The sequence below is a fragment of the Motacilla alba genome, chromosome 5 (genome assembly GCF_015832195.1).
Source record: "Motacilla alba alba isolate MOTALB_02 chromosome 5, Motacilla_alba_V1.0_pri, whole genome shotgun sequence".
Lineage (NCBI taxonomy): Eukaryota > Metazoa > Chordata > Aves > Passeriformes > Motacillidae > Motacilla > Motacilla alba.
Genome location: NC_052020.1, coordinates 52744126 through 52770653, shown reverse-complemented (window position 1 = coordinate 52770653; position 26528 = coordinate 52744126). Strand labels below are relative to the sequence as shown.

The 26528-nt window shown below is 41.2% G+C and overlaps 1 protein-coding gene across 3 annotated transcripts in view; it reads right to left on the bottom strand.

The window, feature by feature from the left end:
* KIF26A (kinesin family member 26A) overlaps positions 1 to 26528 on the bottom strand; it is a 93836-nt gene that overhangs the window by 44348 nt on the left and 22960 nt on the right. For 2 of the 3 annotated variants that reach the window (XM_038138396.1, XM_038138397.1), the window contains exons 3-4: positions 18782 to 19276; positions 2517 to 2677 (exon numbers count right to left, since the gene is read on the bottom strand). In XM_038138396.1, coding sequence (XP_037994324.1) covers positions 2517 to 2677; positions 18782 to 19276 — 656 coding nt within the window. Of the gene's footprint in view, positions 1 to 2516; positions 2678 to 18781; positions 19277 to 23549; positions 24143 to 26528 lie in introns of those variants that run through there. The other variant, XM_038138398.1, reaches the window with a different exon arrangement.

Sequence of the window (26528 nt, the reverse complement as noted above, 5' to 3'; positions counted from 1 at the left end):
GTGATTTGCAAAAAAATAAATATATGGGTCTGTGTGATTGTCAATATATTAACTGCATTTATTCCAGTAGATAACAAGAACAAAATCTGCCAGGCTCTGCATAACGTGAATAACACACTGGCCTTGCTATGAAGTTCAGATTTCAAGTGGCTGAGGAGTTTCAGTATGGCAAAAAAATCAGCAAATACAATGAATGGGGACTACAGAATGACACTACAGCCATGACTCTTCTTTCATCTCCAGGTGCTTCTTGAGAGAGGATTAGCTGAACAGAGAGATGAAGGAGACACAAGTGAATGCTGCTGCAAAAGAGTCAAGGCAGGGATGGCCTTCTTCCTCAACAAGTTCAGGGCTGGATTGTGCAAAGGGAAGGAGACAGGGAAGAGCTGAAGCAAAGAAGCCTGAGAGCCCATTAACTGAACAAAACCCCCCAAACTGGTGATATCCTAATACCTGTGGTTCCTGGAAAAGCCATTTCTGCCAGTATCTGTGTCATCTCTCACTCATCCTTGAGGATTTCCACCTCTTCCTTTCCCCTCCTGCTGATTGGATTGCATGGCTTGAGGGTGGAGGACTCAGCATGGAAACTCTGATCCATTAAGGTCCCAATGGCAGAAGAGTCAAAAGAGAAGGAACAATAGGAACCTCTCCTGAGGTAATTGCCAAAGTTGGGGGAGCAGCCTGGCCATGCCCTTGTACCCATCTGAGAATCTGCTCAACAAGTGCCAGGGATCAATGATGGATCTCTCTCCCCCACAAAATCATTGTGAGATTTTTTTTTCTTGTGTTTCAACAACAACAAAATAAGAAACAAAAGTGCTTTGTGCACAAAAATTTCCATCAGTTCTGTCCATCAGTTAAAAAATTCAAGAGAATCAATTCTGAATACAGGAAACATGGGTAGGGAATAAGCAACATACTAATGGGATTTTAAAATGTTTTAGCTAGCACAGAGCTGCTAAAGCTATAAAATTCTGATTCACTCAAGGCAAAGACAGATTCATGAGAAGCAATTAGGGCCTGATCCAACATACAATGATGTCATTTGCAGTCTTGCTGCCTGACTTCAAGAACCTTTGAATTAAGTCAATGACACTCACTTTACAATAAAAACAGAACTGAGTTTTGCTGACCAGCAACAAAAGCATCACTAAGAGAAAATATTTTGGGTATTTTTTTATACTATAAGGCACTGATTTCTTTCTCTCCGGTTTAAGGAAGGTATTTTATTTCCTGGCTTCCCCAGTGAAAGGGAAAAATCTGCATTTTCTTATGACATAGAAATTAACACTGACATAAATCCAAAGTAGATTAAGCTAAAATCATGCCCACAATATGAAATACAGTAACAAAAGCTGTGCTGCAGTCCTATCTAAGTATTTTGGAAAGGATCCATCTGTCATTGCTTAGGTAATCAAACAAGAAAAGAGATGTCTGAGCTTCTCCCTTTATCTTTCTTTTCTATTCCCACTGATTATTTCAGATACCTATCTTTGAATGGAACAAATCATCTGCAGGCCACCATTCCTCTGTGTTGACTTCAAACCCTCAGCACAGAGACAATCCCCTAACTTACACACAGAGCTCTTGGGGCAGTCATTTCCCAACCTCCAGTGTACAGACAGACTGTGACACGCAGGCATTTGACACTTCAAATCATTGTACTACGTTCTTTTAAAAAAACAGAACTTGCAAAGTCAAGCTCGTTCTGAGATTGTAACTTATAGTAAACATCATTTATTTAATGGTATAAAACGTTTTAAAGACCAGTGAAAAGGGAACAATACAATTACCATTGTGATTACGTTCTGCAAGGGATTCTTAGTGCATAAATTTTACTTTAGTGCCATTCACAGGCATACGCTTTTCAATATTGTCTCAAAATATGTTCAGTTCAGAATTAAAAAAGGAGCTGGAATGCAAGTACAAAGCCCTGAGTTTTGTTGTTTTAAGTACCATCTGCTTGACAGTGTATTACATTTAATCAACATTGCTAATTACAACAAACATCCAAACAAAACTAACATATTTTTGTTATAAGACACCAGAATGGAAAAAAAAAGAAATTGTTGTGGGCTACTGCTAAAAGAAGAATGTCAAACTGTTTTAACTGTTTCTACCAACCATGGAAAAACTTTTTTTGGACACATATGCCATGCGACTGAATAAAAAATACCTTTTTTAACTCTAGATCTGAGAGAAAAAGACTTGTTACTTCAGCTTTTGCTCCAAGGAAACCTACAGAGTAGCAGACTTGTGGTGAAGATGGCCATTAAGGACTAGATAAAGCCCAACACAGGTTTCCTTGGGTTTTGGTCCCTGTGGTCAGGTCCCCACAGAGAGAATCGGGGTGTCCCCATCCCACCCATGCTCTCCAGCGGCAGCAGAAAGCCACAGCCACAACCAGGAGACCAATTCCACCCCTCAGCAACCAGCACCTGGGCAAAGACTGAATAACATTTCCCAACTGTCTGAAGACCCACGAGCAGTTATGCAATCAGCAAAAGACACGCTACCTTATGAAGAAGGAAGCTGCAGCCGAGGTGCCTGCCGAGACCCCGGCTGGAGCCACCACGCTCTGGGACGCCGCCGCGCCGCCCGCAGGGTCGGAGCTGGGCTGCCCTGAGCTGATCTGAGCACTGGGAACATCTCGGCCACTTTCTGGTGCTGCTTCTCCCTGATAAAAATAAAAACATACATAGAGGTTAGTACGCTTCAATACCTGGCCATCACAGGGAAATACTTCACACAGCACTTCCAAAGAGACTCTTTGCAAGGGTGAAGGCAAAGGTCAGCAGGTGAGGAGTGATACAGGTGGACAGGTGTACCACAGTAGGTTCAGCAACAGAGAAAGTAAAAACCATGACTGCAGCAGAGGAGCAGAAAAGCACAGAGAACCTTTGTGAGGAGTAATGCACAGTTAAATAGTTTGACAGGCATGAAGAAATGGAAAACGATAAGCAGAACCCTTTTGTTTTACAGTGCTATTTGAGAGCTAGCAGAACTGTTTATCTGGCTCAGTTATGACTGTCAAGAATTATTTCTCAGTGGCACATCACCTACAAGACCTATCTGTTTAAGAGGAACTAACCAAACAGTCACACTTGTAATGTGTTTCCACATGAATAACCCCAAGAACTAAATAAAAGAAAATTGATTTTTTTTAGAAAAATATATACAGCCCTGATTTTCAGTATTATTTTTCTTAGCAGCACAAGTGTACAACACTTTTTTCCTGCAAAACCATTCCAGTGGAAGAACAGGAGAGACTGGAGATGCATCTTCTCCAGCATAAAGCATTTGCAGTGTCTGAGACACAGTTTGGAAGGGGGTAATTGTTTTGAGATTTTGCCAAAATTTTAGACATCTGTATTGTGAAAGTGTGTCAGGTCTATATCTTTATGTTTAGGCCACCAACTCTTTCAAGTACTGAGTTCAGTTAAGCCCCATCAGTCAAATGCTCATTGACAGTGCTGGGAAGCCTCCTTTTCGGAAGAACCTGCTCTCTGTCTGGGAGTACTGAAGATTTAATTAAAGATGACACCACAATAAATATTTGTCAAAAGAGTTAATTGCTTCATGTATGATAATATATGATGTTTCTGTCATCTGAAATACTACTTTGACATTTCCAACTAATTAGCTAAAATATATTCCAGGAAGGGAGACAGCTTTGTAATGAAGCGCAAGCACAATTAGGTTTTCCTAGGATGCCACCAAATTTTAAATTTTGAGCTGCCATAGATCATGTTTTACAACTATAGATATGCATACATGGCAACAGGGCACTCCCAGTTGCATACACACCCTCAATTTTCTCATACCCTGACAATACAAATAGAGATTTTCTCATGAGAACTGCGGCAACCCAGTTATTAGGTACCAAGGAAAAAAACTTTGCCAACCAAGTAGTGCTCAAATGGTGCATGAAAGCCTGTCTGGAGTTTCATCTGGACTCATTCCTATAGGTTGAGTGCTGTATTCCCAGTTCCCAACAAAGTCAACAAGAAAAAAGTGCACCCAGCTCTTTTGAAGGTCTGCTCTTTCAAGATTAGTACTATTATCAGTATTATGGAGAGGCTGAGTAATGCTTTAGCATAGAGTGCTACATAAAAAAAGTACTTTTATAGAGCTGACCAAAGAGATCTGAGGCTGAGACACAAAATTCATTCATGCAGATTAACTTAATCCTAGTGAAGCTACTCACACTAGAAGCCAACCTGGAAACTTTGAACAACCCTCTGCAAAACCCTTCACTTGTAATACAGGAATCTCATGAGATCAGATTCCTCTGTGATGAAACCAAAAAGACCAAGCACTGCTAGAGATCAAGACTGGCACAAAAGAAATGGTGCAAAAGGAAAAAGTACTTGAAAAAGGGAGTTTGTTTGTCCATCCTATCCATGATCTACGGGCAATGACAGCCAGGAACAGAGAAGCTTGGAAAAGGATCCACTCATGTGGTTAATTGCTTATAACTAAGTGATGGAGTAATGAACCTTGAGGGGGTCGATAAAGCAGGTATTTGATCATTAATGCACTGAAGCAACAAATGTGTGGTCTCGACCTGTACCAGTCACAGAAAGAATATGGCATGTGGAACAACAGGCAGGTGGCTAAAATCCAGTGTGACATCTGAAATTCAGAGTTTCATGAACTGACACAAAGCGCTGACAGCAAGAGGAGTTTATATGGATTCAGCAATTTACAAACTAAAAAAAACTACACCACAACCTCTGGAGGCAGCACATGGAGCCTACAGAGTGGCACACCAGGGACTGCCAAGCTCAGCAGCAGTGGCATGGTGGCCAGCAAGAGGAGGACCCAACCTGCAACCCCTGGCAGGATAACATCAGCGTCTGAAAAGTCCCCCACGTTCTGTCAGGGAGAAAACCGTAACCCTCTGCCTCAGAAGCTGCTGTCTCAGATTCAAAGTTACAGGCTGAAGTCAAACTCCCAAGACAGATTTCTTCACTCACGTTCAACAGGGGCTATACCAGACAAGAGACCTTGACAATAAAGAAAATTGTGTTCAAGCAACATTTTGAAAAAAAATGCAGGAACAGCAACATGTTTCTAACCAATTACACTAGTTAATGTATAATCTAAATGATGGCATGATCTAAAGCTAAATATGAAATCTTTAGAGTTAGCACAAAACTTCATTGCAGTTTACAGCAAGATGTAACAGACCTGTTAGAACTGACTGGAATCTGTTAATAGATCAATTCTTGTAAAAGCTATTCACACTTAAAAATATAAGCCATGTGTAACACACATTCCTTTTACACCACTTTTTAACTTTTAACTTCTCATAGAAGCCTACATTTCTAAGAGATTGATGATTGTGGACATATCGGGCATGTAACTTGAAATACCAAAATCAAACCTGATATTTCAGATGGCAGATGGTAATATACTTTCCAAATCAACGTATCTAAGTTGGATAAATTTCTATTCCCACATTAAACACATTTGAAAACTCAACCTGTAATTTCTTTTTCTGTAAGTTTTATTCTTAGTTTTGTGTGAACATAGAAAGTGGATGAGGGGAAGCCAATAAGAAGGCACTGCTTCTTGGAACAAAAAGTGAAGGTATACAAGATAAAATCATCAGAAGACTACTGAAGACAAGCCATATAATTTTTATTGTCTTCAACTATCCAATTAATATTAAACACAGAGGTAAGATCAATTTTGCTGCAGGATGAAAGGCTGAAAAACAACTAAAGTTCTTCCAAGTTTAGCATTCATTTCAACAACTGTTTGCACCATCCAAAGGTGACAGGATTTTCCAGCACAGCCACATGCAGCTCTCCCTGAGAAGTTACATCTCTCAGGTGATGAGGAAGGCTCAGGTATGAGGAAATTTGTCAGGTCCAGGTCATTTACCCTGAGGCAAGAAAACTAAAGGCAAGTAATGGGACCCTCCTGGGCCTGGACACCCCAGTTTGCCGTGACACAAAAAAAAAGGGGGGGCTTTTTTTTCTTTAACTAAATGCACCTCCCTCATCTCAACAAATATTTTTCTGAGGACTGTGCGTGGAAAACAGAATTCTTTAGAGGAATTTGAGCAACTTTTGACTTTTCCGAGCATTCAAGTCAGCACAGAGAGAAGGCTCCAGACTGCAACTGAGAGAGAACTGTACTTCTCCATTTAATGAATTTTCATAAATCATTAATGATCAAATGCAGAAAGCACAACCTTGTCACTATAAAATGTTACTGACCGCACTGAATATTTAAAATGTCATAGGGCTCCACATCCAGAGAGTTATGTTTGTTTCAATTTTCTATGAAAATATTTGCTGGACAAAAGCCATTGGAAAAAACCAAAAACCCTTTAGAAGGATGCTAAACCTCACAGGAAGGCTTTCCAAAACTGCTCTATAGGACCCCTTCCCTCTACTTTCTCCAAAACCACATGAAAACTGGCACCAGTAAGAGCACAGCAAGGATGACATTTGAAAATGTCACACCAAGCATTTTGCACATGCAGGAATGAGCAATGTCTTGGTGCTTCATGTCAGTGCCTGTGCCATGGACAGGAGGGTTTTGGGACCGGATCCCAGCACCCATCCTGAGGACATGGGGGCAAGACAGCCACACTGCATTCCCAGCTGGAAGCATCCACACACACCGCTGAAGCAGGCAGGGCCACAACAAGCAGTTACAGCATGAGTTGCTCCCAGCTGAGAGGGCCAAAGGCTGGGGGAAAGGGCAGAACGAGATGGAGGTGACCTGACATCCTCAGGCTATGGAGGTGGAAGTGGCCTGGGCAGAACAGGGGCACCCCCTGTCCCACCCCTGATTCCCAGCACACGAGCTCACTGCTGTGACTAGATGGCAGGAAACACCTGCACAGGCTTAAGCAAGTCAGACTAGTCCAAAATCACACTATAAAGAAGTTGGCCCTCAATGAAATTTCCAGATCCACAGGACTCTGTCTGGCCATTACCATCCAAAGGACAATTACAATTCTAACAAGCTCTTTACACATTTGAAGTGCAAAGCCAAAAACTAAGCCATAATGTTTCCAGTTTTTTGAATATTTCCATTCTCTGGACATTGACCTTTGTCCAGAGAATGTCCAGGAATCCAAAAAAGCCAAACGAGGTCATGCTACTTGGTCTCTGAAATGCTTGCAAAATATGTGTCTGGCAACAGGAAAGAAAAACATGGGACTATAAAAACCTATAGAAAAATAGATCAGTCCCAGGATAGTACTGTCGTGGCAGAAGAAAACCACAAGGTTGGATAGAGCTGCAAAAGAGTATTGAGAACAGAATCACTAACAAGGGAATGAAGAAAATTACAAAAGCCTCTACAAATCTGACACACATCTGTTTATCAGAACCACAACTGAATGGAATTTATTTTACTTCAAAAAATTGGTCCCATAATGAAAGCTCTTAACAGGGCAGTGTAGGTGAAGCACTAAGTGCTCTGGGACAGCCTAAATCTGTACTGGTGATTTTTTTCCCCTAATTTTTTCTAACTTTTTTTACTCCTTTCTGACTAGCAGGCATACAGAGGATTTTGAGAATTTGCCCTAACTTACTATTTTCCCCTTTCTGACTAGAATGTCACAGTCAATTAAACTGTAAAAACTGCTTGATGTAACGATTTTGCAAAATATTAAACCTACTGTTTATATATGATAAAACAATAATTTTCCGCCTAAATGATTCATGCAAAGGCTCTTATGACCTACTACCACTGACTGGAACAAATGTGACGTAAATCTTGAGCTGGATAATGCTCCCACTATAAACCCTTCTTTCCCATAAGCGTGGGTAATTCCTGCCTGCATCTCCTGTGAGAAACGTCTCCTCCTGACTGACGAGCACTGCATAAAGTTAACAGGGCAGCATATGCCAGGCTGAAGTGAAACATGTTCTGGATCAACTTTTTACTGCCACTTAGCATTGTTTCTGCCAGGGCTCATTATAAAATAAGCAGGGCATTTTAAAACTACAATACACTACTGTAGTCATTTATAACCTGCAGCTGCGATGTGGTAACAGGAATGCCTAAACCTGTAGGTTCAGACTTTTATATGCATCTCGTGTTCAAAGTAAATTAAATGCAGAGCATAATGTCTCTTCTCTCAAAGAAGGTTTTTCAGCTACAAGAGTTTCTAATGCTTATGATCAATCTCTGAAGATGAGGCAGAAGGAGAAAAATTATAGAGAAGTAGAATTAAATAGAAATAGGAAGCCCATCTGCTGTCACAGACTGGAAAGTAATATAGGCGATCCAAAGGCAACCTCAGAGCATTTGCTTTTTGAAATAATTGAAGCAGGCTTAAGGTTTGGATCTTTACCACCAAAAATCATTAGCAGTCTGTGCTCCGTGCAGAGAAGGCCTCAACCTTTTGGGCAGGGCACACACCCAGCTATCCTGGTACCCTTGGCAGTACCAGGATGGAGAATCAGCAGCTTCTCCCTTCTGACTAAGGGCTTTTGATTTCAATCTGACCCAGATCTCTCCAAAACCATGCTACTTGGTCCTTGAAAAATTTATTAGGGCTCTGGGCAGGCCTCAATCTACAAAATGAAACATCATTCTTTCCTTCCTTCAGATAGAGAATGTGGGCAATCCCTGCAGGCAGGGCTCTGGTAGTGCAAAGATGTCAGCAGGCAGTGACAGACCAATCCCTTCACATTTCAGCCATTCAGGACACCCATACCAAAGACACAGCAAGAAATGCTCTTTTTTCTTTCCCTTTTCACAGTGACCTGACCACCAGTCACATGAACAACACCCTCGTATCTGCACATGTAAACCCACCACCTGGAAAGTCAGGAGGTCATGAAATGAGCTACCAAGAAGGGCACAGATCCTGCTGCACATTAACACTCTCAAATCAGGACTTTTCATGAGCAGTGCATTTAAAACAGCCAGGCTAGAGGAACGGTTTCTTCTAATGCCTCTAGGCAAGCATCAGAAAGTGCTGCCCAGAGCCCTCCCTGTTGACTTCTATTATAATAGCTACAGCCTCCAGAGCAAAAAAATCTAGCTGTGTACTTCCCTGAGTATTGCTTCAAATGGACAAATATAGAGTAAAAATCCCTGCTTCTTGTCAAAGGCTGATAAGAGCAAGCAAAGGAGTTCATTAACAGGTTCATAATAATGCAAATTTCTGTCATATTAGGATTGGGTTTCCTACAACAAGACAAATGCTTTTCCATTAGGAGTGACTTCCATGGGCCAGATATGTTTCTAACAGCCACTAAACACAGGAGACATGCAGAGCTTTGAAATGGGAGAACTTGTTTCACCCTCCTGACTCCACAACAGCATTTCTCAATGATTTGGGCAACTCAACAAAAATCTCACCATATCTTGATCACTCTCTATTCAGCAAAAGAAATTACCATGTTCCCAATTTCATTAAAATCACTGTATTGTTATAATGATTGACATACAATGTCATCAAATAAAGCAAAGGTGGACGGAGATTGTCATACCTAATTTCTATCTCAATCACACTTGAACTGCTTATGTATTAGATGTAGCTGCTTTAAAAAGAACATCCCTTGGGATCAATTTGCCTGACAGCTACCACATGGAAGGCACCCACTGACTAGCAGCTCTCTTGAAGAGGTACAAGCCCTCATTATCTGAAAGGAAAACTGGCTCTTTATTACACCCATATTTAGAGACCAGGGTTCAGTTACAGGCAAGCTCATGAAGCAGCATTAAGTTTGCAAAGACAAGGACAGCTGTGATCATTGTTGAAGGACACCGAGGTCCCAAATTAGGGATAGATCTGTGCAGATGACACTCTTTTCTTGTGGGTGTTCCTGCTGACCCCGCTGTTTGCTCCCAGTGTTGGGGCCGTGTAACCCAGACATGATTCACCATGACTAGAGTGAAATCTGCTAGCCTGCAGATGTCCCAGAGCTCTTTCAAGTAACAAAATGTCAATAATAAGGAATTCCAGAAGAAATTCCCAAGTGTGACTGTGCAAAGCAGCTGCCCCAGGAGGAGAGATAAATGAGGCTGGGAGCCTTCTCTTGCTTGGAGAAGGAAAGATTGAGGACAGCCTGACTGAGGTTTACCAAGTCATGGAGGTACTGAATAAATTGAATGGAAGTGAATACTTCTTTGCCCTGGGGTAGTGAACTCATGGAACCTGCTGGCACACAGAAGGCTGTGGAGTTAGAGAGTGTTTCAGGGTCAGAGAGGGTTTGGATAAATTCCTGAACAGCAGGTCCCTAAAAAGATCCTAAAGGGAACAGACAGGTATGTGTCCCTGTGAATTCTCCACCTGGGCATGCTGGGGAGTATGAGCAGACTGCAGAAAGCATCCAGGCTCCACAGCTCTCCCTAAATACCATTTCCAGCTTCACTGCTGGAGACAGCCCTGGGCTAAACAGGCTGCAGCTGAGACCCAGCAGGATATTACTAATGTTCTTATCATTCCCATTCAATCTTTTCAAGAGAATCTTAGCACAACTAGCAACAGGAGGTTGTGCTATTCCCTTATCCCCCATCAGTACTTCAGAGTCACAGGGGAAGGCTGACAGGACTCAAGGGGATGTCCACACAGCTTTCTTGCATTAACAACCTAAACCTAGACCTTTCCCAAGCCAAACATCGCAAGGGCCACTCTGCCCTTCTTCATCCTTCCACTGCCACCTGACCCCAAAACAGCCTTGTACAACTTCATCACCTTCTTTTTTGAGAAGGACAACAGAGACAGTTCTGAGTGGCAGATCCATTATCTTTGCCCAACAACACCAAAAACACAGCAACAGACTCATGCCTACTTTTCAAATTCTTCCTTCGCATAAGGTATTGGAAAAGAACAAACTCATCCATATCTGAAATAGTAGCAGCCATGCAAATTCAGAGGAATTAATTCAGTAGTCTCTTTTCCAGGCTAACAGGCCCAGCTCCCTCAGCCTTTTCTCTTAAGAGAGATACTCCAGTCCCCTCACCATCTTCACAGCCCCTCCACAGGAACCTCTCCAGGAGTTCTGTGTCTTTCTTGAAGAGAGGAGCCCAGAACTGGACAGAGCACTCCAGATGCGGTCTCAACCAGGGCTGAGCAGAGGTCACCCCCCCCCTTGATCTGCTGGCAATGCTCTTCCTGATGCAGCCCTGAATACCACTGGCCTTCCTGTTCACAAGGGCAGTGCTGGCTCATGGTTAACTTGTTGTCTACCAGGACTCCCAGAGCTGTCTTCCAGTAGGTCAGCCCCCAGTCTGTATTGGTACATGGGGTTAAACATCCCCAGCTGCAGAACCCTGCACTTGCTTTGGTTGAATTTCATTATGTTCCTCTCTATCCACATCTCCAGCCTGTCCAGATCTTGCTGGATGGCACAGCACTTTGTGGTACCAGCCATTCCTCCTCAGCAAACTTCCCAAGGCTGCACACTGTCCCTCCATCCAGGGCATTGATGAATACAATGAATTACACTGGAATCAGCACAGACCCCCGGAGAACACCACTGGCTACAGGGCTCCAAGTAGACTCTGCATCACTGATCACAACCAAGGTCCAGCATAGCACCTCTCCTCACTGACTCTTCTGTCATTTGAAGGAGAAAATCATCATTAACTTATTTCAGGAACCTCCTGCATTGCTTATGCCCTGCTGTGTTGTCACTTATGAGGACCAGGACTTCTAAACATGAGGTTGTTCCTATCTGTCTTTGGAGGACCTCATACACTCAGTCTTCCTGGTTGGGCAGCCCACTCTCTATAATGTCACTGTGAAATTATCTCATCATAGTTTTAAAGTTCTATTTATAAGTCTAGTAATCCCATCATTGATTACAGTGACTGTATTCAAATTATAAATCCATTAGCTGCTCAACAATGAAATAAAATCAATAATGCACGTAAATGGGAAAAAAGGAATTTAAATGCATACATTAATGTCACTTGAAGTAGCGCTATTTTATGCACCATCTCTAACAAAACTGTGTCACATCATTAGCAATAATGTGAAAAATCTTTTTCAATTAACAGAGCTGATTTGATGCTATGTTCACTAAAGTGGCAATCCATTCCATTAAACACACACATATGAAATGCTTGAAATATCTATGAACTCTATCCATACATCATAAATTCTCTCCTAAGTGCTGAAACACAAAAATAGATACATCATTTTCTATTTATGCTTTTTAAACCTCCTGTCAGAAGCTACCAGGCAGGGCACTTCAGTGACTCTAGCTGCAAGTAACAAAGAGCACCCATTTTTTTGCCCCATGCTCAGCCACTTGTTCCACAAAACAGGAGATGCTTTCACCAATCTTGCACTGTGCACATCTCTCACCCTCTGAAGGCCCACACCCTGGACATGCCATCATTCCAGTAAACAGCCTGTTGAGAAAATGTCAAATTCAAAGCACTTTCAAAAAAAAAAAAAAAAATAAAAAACAAAACAAAACCAGATGATGTTCAAATACTATTCTACACAAGCAGGACAACTGGACAATCCTACCTGCGATCAGCTGTACAAATCAGTTCCTTTCATGTACTATACAGACACCACTGCAAGACCTTCCCCTCCACCCCCCTGCACACAACTAAGGTCTGAGCTCAGCCTGAATTTATTTGGTTTCTCTGCTGCATTAACTTTTGAAGCCAAAGGGCATTATTCATCTGCAGCCCACCCTTAACCCATGTAGTCCATGCAATAGTAGCCTTGTAAAAGCTGTTCTTTCTCAAATCCTGGATGACACCACTTCTGAACATCAGCCAAAAAGCATGAACCTTCCCTGTATGGCAACTTGTAGAGCTGGGGAGGCATGGGATGCAATGATTATCAGTTCACCAGAGGATTTATAGTGGAGCAAATTCAGAGTATAAATGGACCAGCAGGAAGCAAGAGAAGCTGAAGGGAGCAAAGCAAACAGAAAAGGCCAAAGAAACAAGATGAAAGGCAAGAGTAGAAAATTTAAGTATTTGGGGTATATAGTGTAGCTTATGATACATTTGCCAGATGAGAAAATGCACTGTGGGCCAAAGGTAAAACCAGTGGATTATCATTTCCACATAATCTCTAAAGTCTGCTGGTCCTAAATCTATCTCTGATGAGTTACAGGTGAAGTCTGGGCAAACATTCCTTATTATTGCCTGTTGACTTCAATTGTCAACAGAGGCAAGTATGGACTTGTTTCCTCATGAGAGCTGTAATAACAACTGCTTAGCCTGGAGGGGTGAAAGATCAAAAGAACTGGTTTCAGGTGGTAATTTGAGCCACAAGAGGGTCTGAGTCCTCAAATAGTTACCCTGTCCCACAAGTGTAAAACCAACACTATGGTGGAAGTGTCAAACACAATAAAAAGAAATGCAATCCACACCCTCGCCCAAGAAAAGGCTCATTTCCATCTTGTAGCCAACAACCCCTTTCTGATAACTCTTAATATTTTTCCTGTATCACTCTGATACCTGGAAATATCTTAAAAAGTAACCTTGTTTTCACGTTCAGCACCCTACACAGGGGACAATCTAGAATAAAAGAGGACAAAGGTCCCATCAGCTACACAAAGCAGAGGGCTATGCTTCCAGCTGCACGTTTAAGGCTGAATTCCCAAGCCAGTCTGCTCCCTGGCTGCTGGGGCAGGGTCTCACTGACAGTGGCAGTGCTGTCCTCCCACATCACAGCTCTCCTCTGCATGTGCCAAGACAGCAAAGCCCAGAGCAAGGCATGACTGCCCAGCTGACACGCAGCAGTCACAGCAAAGGTCTTTTCCATGGGAGCATAAATTAGGTTAGCATGAGAAAGCATTTAGTAACCTGGACCAAAAGGTTTCCTTCTGCTGCTGAGACTTGTTATGGAGGGTGATCGACACTAACTTTGAAAGTTATTATTTTTTGCCACCCCCTTTTCCTTTATTTACTTCCTCTATAAAAGCAGTGACACCAACACTACTGGAGCTAGAGAGAAAATAGAGAAGCCTCTGTGCAGTCCCTGCCTCACCATCTGTCTAACATTGACTTCTTGAGGATCAAGATGTTATACGTGGAGTCTGAGAAGTGTCCCAAAGCTCAAAGACATCCATATGTCTCACGGACAAGATTTATGATCAATGCGCTGTATTTTAATTGTTTCATTACAAAATATATTTCCCACATTGTATTAATAAAAGGTCACTGAGAAAGCTATCAAATAGGGTTTTAAAAATTAATTTAAAAATCCATTTGGCATGACATTTATCAAAGTAAAAAAGTAAATGCTGGGAAGTAAATCTTGTCATTGTTCTGTTTTCCACAGTCAGCTTTTTATTGCATCTTGTAAACAAAATATAAGTCACCCTTTCTGTAAACAAACAAAGAGGCTTTAAGGAAAGTCAGCAGAGGCTGAACTACTCTCAGACAAAACCATCTGGTTTAGATTAGGGTAAGCAGAAGACTTACTCAAACTACAGAGAGCTTGAATTGTGACAAAAATAACTCAAAGGTTTTTCACATAAGACAAATAAACATAACTTCTTTAACTTCAGAGTCTATGCACCCATTTACATGTGCTGTGCTGTGGGTGAGTCCTCCCTCTCTGAACTTCACAGACCCAAGCAATAAGCTCATACCTAAATTTAAATTTGTGAATACTCTCAGGAACATACATTTTGATAATTTTTCAATTTTGCATATATAGGCTTTAAAAGTTTTACTTAAGACACTTCAAATTTTTTAGTGCTCCAACTTTTTCAATTTCTTAATGGTGCCTTTTTAAATATATTTTTAAATCCACTTACAAACTAGTAAGTATTCAAGGAGCCACAGCACTTTGCTTTATAACCAGTGCCAACTGTATATATTCAAGTAAGAAATACAGTGTGACGAGGATCTCATTTTGTGCAGGATGAAAGAAAAAGCAATTTGCAAATAAAGTCTATTTCACTGAGATGTCTTTATAGCACATGGCATGGCTACTTTAGAACTTTTATGCGGTACATAACACTGCATAATAATAACACAATCAATTTAAAATATACAATAAGATTTCTTTCTTCAATAGACAATAAATGCAGATATTTCTAATAGGCGTACAAGGTATTTTCAGTGGTTTTATGTTCTGCCTCTCAGACAGATTCCAACACATCTGGGAAGCCCAAACTCCCCTCAGTCCTCTCCTTTTGCATAAAACTGGGTAGCAGTGCTGAGCATTGCTAATGGGTATTTTTTTCATTTGAGTAGTAACCTTATAGTCACTTGTCAGGTCAAGAACTGAAAACATCAATATAAAACTATTTATTAATTACACTTGTCAGGTGTTCAGCACAAATCAGCTGCTTTACCCAGAGTTATACCAGCTCCCTCCCCTCCACTGTGTTCACTGTCTGCTCAGACAACTTATCACTGCTGCTGGTGATTATTTTTTGTAATTTTTCACAACAGGCCACTTGGGTAAAGCAGCTGATTGCATCTTCACCTTTTGCACCTGGGTTGCAATCCTAGTCTTCCCCTCCCTGAACCTTCCTTCAGATCCTTAATTACTGTCCCTCTTTACAGCTCCCAAAGCCCATGGTTATTATTTTCATTTGAGCAGCACCCTCACTACGCTTCAAACACACGTTCCTGTTCAAAAAATTTATAATCTATATAATGGATTTTTCACACTTGAACTCCAAACACATATTAAAAATTTACGATGTCCTGCACTTCTGACCCCCAACGTTCAGCCCAGAAGTATTTTCACAACTGTAAGTGACATAACAAGGTAATACATGCCAGTTTGGGGAGGGAGATGAGAGGAACAGAAATCAAATATTTTTTCTTCTCTCCACAGACAATTCCCCTACCTTCACTATTAGAACTAACCATGAATAAAAAATACAGATCCTGGAGAAATGTGTGCGGCTGCAAGGTCTCCTGAGGTTTGGCAGATGTACACTGGGGTGTATTTTCACATCCAAAAGGCACTGGGGACACAGTAGGCAGCATCCAAAAGAGGATTCACTCAACATGACCTACCTGGACTCCACCAGCACCAGCTGGAAGCCACAAGGCACCCTTGGTGGACAAGGCAGCCAAGACAGACACCCAAAGATGAGGACAAAGCATCTCTTTGAAGTGCCTGGTGGTCTTCCACAGCCCCAAAGGAAGCCTCAGTAAGCATGTTATAATAAATACCTGGGGTTTTGACAATTAAAAATACTTGAGATGAACCCAGCCTTTACTTTCGTCTTCCCAAATTTGTAAAATTATTCATGCCCACTTCACATGCAGCAGTGCGGTTAATCACTGGGAGGGTAGGCATTGGGTAGAAGCCTCCCACCAGGGAGTTCAGCACCTGTTTCAAGTATCCTTTGTTAAGGAAAAAAGGTGTAAGATCCCCAGTGAAACAGGAATATTTACAGGGTGGTCAAAATAACTGGTGTCACAACCAAGAGTGGAAGCTCCCTGAGAAAAGAGCCATCTTTTACTTCTGCATTTGTGCAGTATGTTGCCTAAATGGGGGCTGAAGTCTTCAAAATCCAGTCACATAATAAATAGTACATTCAATACTGTTCTTTCTACTGCAGTAGTCTTGCTCCAGAATTCCTCTAGCCAGACCAGCTTTGCTCCACAAGACAGGAAGTATTACTAAAGACAGACATCACTAAAAGTATGTATATGAACAGCTCTCTTCTGGGTTAATCTGAAACCTAAACTCTGTCTTTAACTCCAGAAAATAAAAGACAAAATTATCTCTCTAACCAGCAAAAAAAAAAAAATAAAAAAAGGAAAAAAAGAAAAAAAAAGTAAATAAATCAAATAAACTTTTCTAATAGGGAAGGAAGTTAAGATGTGAGAATCAATAGAACTGGGAAAATCCCAGTCTTTGAAAAATTGTGAAATTACATAAGATAAGCACTGGACAAGAATGTCCTGCAGTGGATACTATCCTAGACAAGGGCCAGACTAGCTGTTTCCTGAAATCTCTCCAGTCCTGTTTCCTTCAACACCTGTGATTCCTCAGGGGAAGAGCGTAGGGGAAGCACTTTCTGCCTCGCCCACCCAAACAACTTCATCAGACACAAGGCTCTTAACAATACAAAAGGCAGTGGAAGAATTCTGACAGACACAAGAAGCACCATCTGGAAAGAGATGTACTCAACAGTCTTCAGTAACTACATTTGGGTTTAAATGAATAAAATAAATAAAGAGAGAGAAGAGATAAAACAACTGAAGACTAGCTTCCCTCCAAAAAACCGCTTATAAATCTAAACGATCCTTGCAGATGACTGGATCACATCCAAGCTGCCTCCAACACTCACAGTGTTTGTCCTTTCGTTAAAGGTCACTGTTTTCCAGGCTACTGAGTTTCTTTGCACATTTCTAAATCACACTTAAGCTCTGCTGCATTATACACATTTTTCCTTCACAGGGGTTAAATGAGGCAACAGTTTTATCTTAGAATAGCGTAGTGGTTAGAGAAGACCACATCTATCAGTCAGCATGGTTAAGCGGGAAGAAATCTGCAGCTGGTTGTTACTGAATTATTTAGGACAAGAATAAGGGCAGACAAAGAATGAGCAGATAAATGGAAATACTTCTGCTTTCAGAGTGCAGGCTTCTTAGCCCAGCAGCCTTCCCATTTTTCCTTCTCTATTTCTGTGATATACAAAGAACTAAGAAGGCAATTTAAAGGTAACATCATATACCATACATGGCCAAATTGATCCCTAAAGCATGGAGCAATATTTTAAAGAAAAGCTCTCATAGCAGAAGTTCTTTATTAACTATGAAGAGCTGAATGGGCCATTTTCCCTTTTCTTAGTGAGAGACCTGATGTCAGTAGAGATTCGCTGGATTTAAATCCCTCAGAGGTGGAATGTATGTGAATTCACAAATTTCCTTAAGAGAGAAAAGTATTGCAGGGAGGAATCAGGTCTCCAAGCCTTTTCTGGAAGGAAACACAAGTCAGCCTGGAAAAGTAATGTTACACAGCAGCACTCAAATATTTATCTCTGATGATCTTGGAGCTCAACCAGCTGAAGCTACCAAGCAATATTAGGTAGTGTTTACATACAACAGCACGTAAGGCATTATGTAAAATTTAAAGCTGCTTGGCACCAAAATACTTGATCTCACAAGAAATCTCAGTCAAAACCAGCCACATACTGTATCCTTCTTCTTAGCACAGTTCCATAGATAGCCACATAATGAATTTGCTTTTAAAGGTAATGTGCACCTCTACAAAGCTTTTCCATTTCCCACAAGAGTTCTTACAATGCACACAGAATACAGGGAAACAACATCAAGGCTGAAAATCCAAGTGCAGTGACATTTACAGGCATGTGGCTCTGAAGCAACCTCCTGAGCACCTTCCTCAGCAGCAAACTGTTTTGCAACACATCTAAGCTGCAGATTAATGCTCTGCATCACAGTCCATCAACAGCAAGTGCTGAACTGCACACAGCATCAGAAGCTCAGCACTAGACTTGAGGGCCAAGTTCACCTTTGATATAATCCCATGAAGCTCCCAGAGCTTCATGTGTGACAAACTTGGCCTTTTGTGTTTTTCTGAAGAATTTACCAGGTGTGTGACAGACAAATAACATCACCTGCATACATGAAGCTAAAATAGGTGCAAAAGCATCTGAGGAAAGGATCTCAACATGTGAGATAAGAAAGCAAATTCCTCGTGACATCTGATAGAAAATCTTCCAAAGCTCTTTAACTCTTCAGGTCTTGAAACATGGCTTAGAATACCATTACCTGATCCCCACAAAGATAAATATGTATAGATCTCAAATTTTATCTGTATCTCTCTGCATGTCCACACACATGCAAACAAAACCGAAGCAGCTGAATTATCACTACTCACCAGACAAGCCTGAGGCAGGAAGCTGTTCACTCTGGAGATACTCCACATGCCCTCGAGGTACTGCTGAGCTTGGATGGTGACAGAGCTCAGGGCACCACTGAGACCGCTGGGGGCCACCGTCACTTGAACGCTGGAGTTGGGAAAACTGCCCATGCCTTGAGACCATCCGAGTCCTTTCTTCCTCTCTGCCGCAGAGAAGAGACTGGGCGACTTTCCAGGCTGCCTGCCCACCTGCCCAGCAATCAGGTCCCTCTGGGAAGAGACAGTGACCATCCTGGGTACCATGCTGGTCATTGCCCCGGCGCCGGGCGGCAGGTCAGGCATCTCTGGGTAGCTGGTTTGGCTGAGGGTGTGCATCATCTGAATGGCTTCCTGCTTCAGCTGATTCAAGTGAGTGGCACAAGTTTCACATCTGCTCTCTCCTTCATTCCTGTTTTTCTGTAAATAGTCAGGCACTTGAAGCTTGTCAAAAATTAAAGCTGATAATCGTGGGTCCTAAAGAAGTGAAGAAAGGGGGGAAAAATACTCAGTTAAAGTGGTGCAGAAAGATAAAAAGGAGAGGAAAAAAGAAAGTTCTCTGATTTGCTCTCCACTCACGGAAGTACTTTAAATCTGTACTGGTAACTCAGCATTTTTCCTGCTGAATACCCTAACAGGCCCACAGTGTATTAATAAACTATAAGTGAATTCATCTGTATTAGACCCAGCATGAAAACTATCATCAAAATTAAACAGTGGAGCTGTGGCGTTCTTGCTAACTGCTCATTCTCCTAATTAACTCTCCTTTGGAGACATCTACAGTACCCGTGTTTCCCATGCTCAGGAACAATGTTAGTTGACATGCTGAACCTACAAATATCATGACTTGATTCAAAGGCATACCACCATCAGAAAGCAAGGAAAATTAGACTTGAAAGTATTTTGAAAAATTAATGCGTGACCTGGTAAATGTCCTGCTGCCCTTACCCTCAGAAATGATGAATCAAGTGGCATAAAAGCCAGTTTACATGGTGCTGCCCACAGGACTGTTATTTCTGATCTTTGCAACCCCAGATGGTTGCAATATTCCCTTCTGCTACAGTTGCTTTAATGAGAAATAGATTTGAGCCTACAGCCATGTGTGAAGGTGTGACAATGTGCACACTAAGACGCTGATTTAAAAGCAACACCTATTTTGTTTCCACAGAGCAATTCCCCACCAGCCCTTGGCTAGTTCATTTTAAGGCTGCTAAGACATTTTAAAACCCAGCACCGTGTTTCCACTTCAGAGATAGAGTTACCTATCTCCTGAAACACACAAACGCCCTCCCATCCCAGGCCTGCTACTGTAAAGATTAGCCAAGAGATTAAATCCAGCCCTGTCGTAAATCTGCTATCGAGACTAACACCAGGCAGTAAAACTGACCCAACTTCACACACCCTCATAGAGCTCTCTAAACAATTAAGGTTTTAATGAAATCACAGCACAGCCAAAGGTTTATTTGTGTAATTATTTTAAATGAAAATATTTAATTTTCTTGTTAATAAGTAGGACACACATAGCTGGTAAATCAGCCATCCAACATATGCTGGGTGGGGATATCCCCAGATTGGCACTTGTTTTTAAAAATGTATTACTTTATGCCAAGCTGCAATTGCTCTCTAGGAAATGAATGTCCTATTAGAAAACTCATTCTGGCTTTAATTACAATGCACATCAATAAAACTCTTTTAAAGAAGTCTTGGCACTGGTACTTTGGCTTTGCTCTGAATCCAGAAAGTACTAAAATACCGCTTAATTTCTGCAGCAGCAGCACAGAATTTATCTCATGTTCAGCTGTTGGACTACTCCTGCAATAGTTTTAATCTCTCATGAGACACAGTACAGTGTTGATAGAAACCACTGTAAGTATATCTAGCACCACATTATTCCACAGCCAAAAGCCATTAATCAAAGTTGCTCTCTCTGCAATAATCTAAATTATTGTTTATTGACTTAAAATAAAAAATACTTCATGGACTAAGAAAAGCTTCTCCTGCCACTGGCTGAACAAATAAATTGATTCACAATAGTGAATCAGCATAAAAAGTGAAGTGAAAGACACTGTTTCATTTTTATTTCTTCTCTTTATTGAGGTTTAGATCCTGCTAAAAATGCCTTTGAAGTTGCACCATTTGCTTACCCTCATGAGGAAGAAAATTCTTTCCCACCAAGCCTCCCAGAAGAAGGCAATGCTAAATTAAGATATATTAGCCAGAAAAAAAAAAAAGTAATTAATATTTTAGAAACTTTTTTCTATCTCTTCAGCAGAAATTGCTATTGCTTAGACTTTAAAAAAAAAAAAACACAGAGACACAGTGCTGCAAGCTCTATTTAGCCTAGGGTAAAACAAAGGCCATGCAGTCTATCTCCCAAGAAAAACAAACAGCACCGTGCTCAGTGCTCCTCAGAAACTCCTCCAAGGGAGAGCCCTCTGAGCAAATACTTGCTGAGGCTGCCACACAGCATCTATTCAAAGAGCCCAAAACACAGCACCTTCCAGCACGGGGTGCCCTGTCTGCACCAGGCACATCCCTGGGCTCACTGCTTTGATCCAAGCTGGGCACACGAGGAAGCACCTGCACGTCCCAACTACAGGAGCCTCATCTGGCAATGTTTAAATTGCTATCAAATGTCAAAAGTTTCAAATAAGCAATTAAAGCGAATTACTAGGTGAAACAGGCTTCTCATTTAAAAGAAATTACTTCTTTTGATGTAAAGAAAATTAATGACCCCAATTCTAGCTCTATAAACACAGTTTACAGCATAAGGCAGATCAGAGTCGGGCCTGTCTCGCAGTTACAAAGAAATCAAGTCGATGTCATATTAAAGGAGGGAACAAAAATAAATTTTAAAAAAATATATATGTTTAGAAATTACGCAGAGCAAAGCTGATAGGCACATAGCATGCCAAATTTAAACCTCATAAGTTATTTATAGTAAAAGAAAAAGGCATCACATTTCCAATGCTTATGTTTTGCCAAGCTTTACAAGAAGCCTCTTAACTCACACGTCCAGCCTCTGTGACCCCCAGCTGGCATTGTGGCCAACCTTTTCCAGTTGTGGAGAACCTTCTCCACCTCAGTAAGGGCCCAGCTGGATAGTTAGATTACTTTTATTTTTCCACTCTGAAAGACAAAAACACCTGGCTAATGGTTGGGCGTGAAGGCCAGAGGAAACACAAGCTACTGTTAAAAACATTAACCATAACTTAAAAGTTTAGCCAGATCCATTAAAGAGGTTTTCCTGCCCGGTGACAATGCCTGGTCCTGGGGAGCCCCTGCTTGGGCGCTCACACCCTAACAAGGCTGGGGTGGGAGTTACACTCTTGTGTTTAACAGAAGGAAGAAATAAAACGTGAGTGACCAAATGTGTGACACACACGTCGGAGGGGTGAAGCAGCCAAAGCCATCCTTGCTGCAGCTCCAGCAGCAGACAGGCGAGCAAAACAAAGGGGGTGTGCAAATCGCTGAGGGCAATGGCACAAAATTTAAACATACAAAACACAAGCCTCTGTTCCACACAGTGCTCCGAAACCTCTTTGGTCTGCCGTGCTACAAAGAACATGACTCTTTTGTTCCTCCACAGCATAAATAAACTATGCTGTCTTTGTCACACCTACTTTCCAAATGCTTTTCTTTCCTCCTGAACAAGCAGGATAAGCAGAATACTGTGATGCTGTAACATTCACAGCAGAAACCAAAACCCTAATTTCAGACTCAGCTTGTTAACTTTTGCATACAAATTTTAGATATTCAAACATCACAGACTGTTAGAATCGTAAAATAAATGGTCCCACTAGGAACTGAGGAGGCCAGCAGCCCCCAGCAAGGTCAGGGCATGAGATAATTACATGTTCTTGTATGAGGACAAATTTCCTGAATGCTTGAATTTACCACTGCTTTTCAGCAAGCAGTTCTTACAGATGCAAGCCAGCTTGCCAGCTGCTGCTGGGAGCTTAGACACACACATGCAAACTGCCCACAAGAGAGGAGCTCACAGAAAAGGTCTGCAAGTTCAGCTGAGCAGGATGGCAAACTTGGAAAACCAGGATTGTGCTCCCGCTAGAACACACGGCAAAACACACATTTCCTTGAGCACTGGAGCATTTTGTCTGAAGCCTGCCTTCAGGCTTTACCTCTGAAACCAGGAGCAGGGAAAAGGAGCACAGACTTGAAAGCACATCAAAAGTTGCTACTTGCAACAGGGAGAAGGAAACAGTCTGTGTAATTGAGGCTTCCCTCTCTGATGTAAGAGCTCAGCTCTGCTGCCTCCGCATGAAAGCAAGCGAGGAGCGAGCAAGGTCTCAGCTGTTGGGGTAACACCACGTGCTGCATGCGGGGCACACAAACAAAACCCACATTTCACAACTGTAAAATACCACATCCCCAGACCACTGCCCTTGAAACTACAGACATAACTCAAAGCAACTCAAAGCAACTGGGACATGGCCAAAGGCCAATATCACCAAAAATCCCTGTCACAGCTCAGACACCAAAGTCACAGCCAGGTTTTCAAAGCATGAAACACCAAATTAACCTTCCTGGACCTGAACTATTCCAAGAACTTGAGGCAGTTTGTCAGTGATAACTGCACTTAAATTAAACTGTTTTGAAATTATAGGTCAATCTGTAATTTCCTATATACTTAGAGTTAGCAGTTAGATTTTCTGTCCAACTAACAAGAAAGAACAGAGAGGGTTTTTTTCCACTGAAAAAGAGAAACAAAGATACAAGCTTTGAATCTTACCTGCAGCTACTGACTTCTAACTCCCAAACTAAGCAAGAGAAGAGCAGGCAGCACAGCATCTGGATTCTCACTTAAGAAGTCCCTGAAGTAATACCCACCCATCTGTAACCTAATCCTTTCAGAGAGGAACTATGCACAGAGTGTGAACAAACGATGACGAACAAATGATGAAAAGTCAAATTGCCAACAACCATCCTCAGTAATTACCCACAATTTTGCCTGGCACTGGTTTCTGCAGTGAGAGTGTATCCAGAGCAGTATTCTGAATTGAATTAAAGTCTTGATATAAATATAATTTAGGAGAAAGAAGAATCACTGAATGTCACATTGAAATATATAATTAAATACAGATTGAGGTGAACAACATTTTTAAAAGATGCTTTTGGAGAAAGGAATGTACTATCCCAGTACACAAGAATCAATGTTAATGATTTTTTGTCTTAATTGTCCTTCCAGATCTCTGCCGTGCTGCTTACAAATTAGTTTTTATCTTACATGACATTGTGAAATATTCCCTAGTATCTTCTATATTGACAAATACCTTGAAGGCTGATGCCTGCCTTCAACTATATAGCAGTCATTGTGAAAACAAACAAACCAACAAAAAAAGCAAGCACAATAGTCAGCAAACTCAGAGAGTGTTCAAAGCAATCAAGAGAAAAAAAATGCTAATGATTTTTTTTAAGAGAAGTTTCCAACTATCTGACTAATCTCAAGGGAATGAAAATATGAGCTTTAAGTCTTCAAGTAACCCATGTTGTGAATTCATTCAGTCACTGACCTCATCTTATCAGAATATAAACAATCAAGGAAAAACAAACACGTGAAGCTTTCAGAAAAACAGAATTCACCTGAAGTCCCATCTCCTGCGGGTTAAGGGTATCTGGAACCTGCAGTGTGACTTCACTGTCCTTGAAAACATTCCTCTGAACAAGCAGGAAAGCAACCCACATTTCCAAAGTGAGCAATATGTGAGGCATTAGGAAAAAAGTAGATACATTTTCAAGGCCTAATTCCATTTGGCCTCTTTACCGTAATGTCCCACTACCTTTAGGTGGAAGGTTAATTTAAGCCAACGGACTGTGGCCCTCCTCCCATTCTATCTCCTAGCAGGATTTCTTCAAATCTCAATCCCGTTATTCTGTTTTCAGCCACAACCTGAGGTAGTGCACACAGACATAGCCCCCTGATTCTACCCAGCTAAGACTCAACCCAATTTCTTTTCGTCTGTAGCATCCCAAAGAGTTGAGAAAAAAAAAATCCAAGCACATTTTCTTACTTATATAAAAAAATTACACGTTATCTCTTTTAAACAGGGCCCATCTTTCTAACAAAAGCCAAGCAATACGATAAATCCGCTGAAAACCGCGTGACCCCGCACTAAAAACGACTGCGCCGTGTTTAGCTATTCGGCAGCTCCACTGAACTCTATTTATTTCCATTTCCTGCCCACTTTAATGTACTTCAGTGGCCTGCAGTAAAGTTAAAGCAATAGGTGTCTGTCATAAAGATGAATGGTGCTATTGGAATGCATAATACAGTGGAAAGAGGAAATGAGAGCAATCTGGTTTATTTACATCTCAGGCTCCCATCAGCACCTCAGCTCACCTCCCAATGGCTTCAGCTGCCTTTCCTGTTATCTTGCTGTATAGTCCCCTGCAATGAGTTGGCTTTTAACCTCTCAGAACCAGAGGGGATGAGCTGATCTCCCAGATTTGCTTTCATGAGCTGGCAGAGTACTGGAGCAAACAGCCATGCAGTGTGTTCAGTGCAAAGAAAACAAAATAAAGGTAGTGGTTGCCATTTAAATTAATTAAAAGACACAAACAAAACAAAAGACCCCAAAGAGATCTGCTATCGCCGGTAAATTTAGATCAACACACAGGAACCTGACTACTTCTGAAAAACAGTAATTACTGTTTCACAAAATATTACTTTTAATCTTCTTTCTTTACAATCTAATTAAACAGATATTTTACTTGCCTTTGCAAATGTTTTTCTTAATTTCATCCAATTTTAACATTTGGTGTGTTCTATAAACTACACATCCAAACTAGTATGCAATTTTATGCTTATTTTTAATAGTGTAGGACTTCATTTAAAATTTATGACTTTTAATTTGCATGTTTATAGTTGGTTTTAAGTAATCTTTTAATTTTCCCTCTTGGCTCTGAGGCTTACTATAACTTCACAATGTAAATTCAGTACTGATTTTGTTCATGTGAAAACACCATCTTCCAACACACGTTGTGTCTTTTTAATTTCCCTCTTATTTCTTTTATAAACCTTCAGAAAAATATTATCACTTGGAACAGCAGCAAGTATGTGTAGAAACAGTTGCATATCTATCACCACACAATACTTGGTGTCCAAAAAGCCTTTGTCTGATTCTACTTTCAGAAACAGCCACTTGGATAAAGCTGACTTTCAGAAATTCAGAGAAAATCCTCTTCCAGAAATCAGACACTTTTGTTTAAAAGATAGAGGTTTCAATCCCTAATTATTTTTTCTTTGAAACCAGGGAATAAATTTTGGTTAGCCTATGATCACAGTAAATCAGACTATAAAACCTCTGCCTATTAGAGTCACAACTGCATAAAAAGTCACAACTTCTCTTTCCTCTTCAAAGCAAGCAAGTGCACACGGGCTAGAACAGCTACTTGGGAAAATGATGTTGTCTGATGTCATCACGTTGAATGCCACCAACTCCACATACAGTTTGAGTTCAGTGAGGCTGCCCAGATGATAGAACACCTCTGAATTTCAGCATAGGGATGAAAATCAGAGCACAGCACCATTACACAGAAACATGCTGCCTTGTCAAAATGCCTCAGAAACACCAACTCTCAATATCATTTTATGGGAAACAAAAGGTTCTTCCTACTATTAGAATGAAGTCAACAGCCTGTGTTTCCAGAATTACAAATTGCACTGTGAGCCTGGTGAAAAGGCTCCCTCACTGATGAACTCTGACCAGCA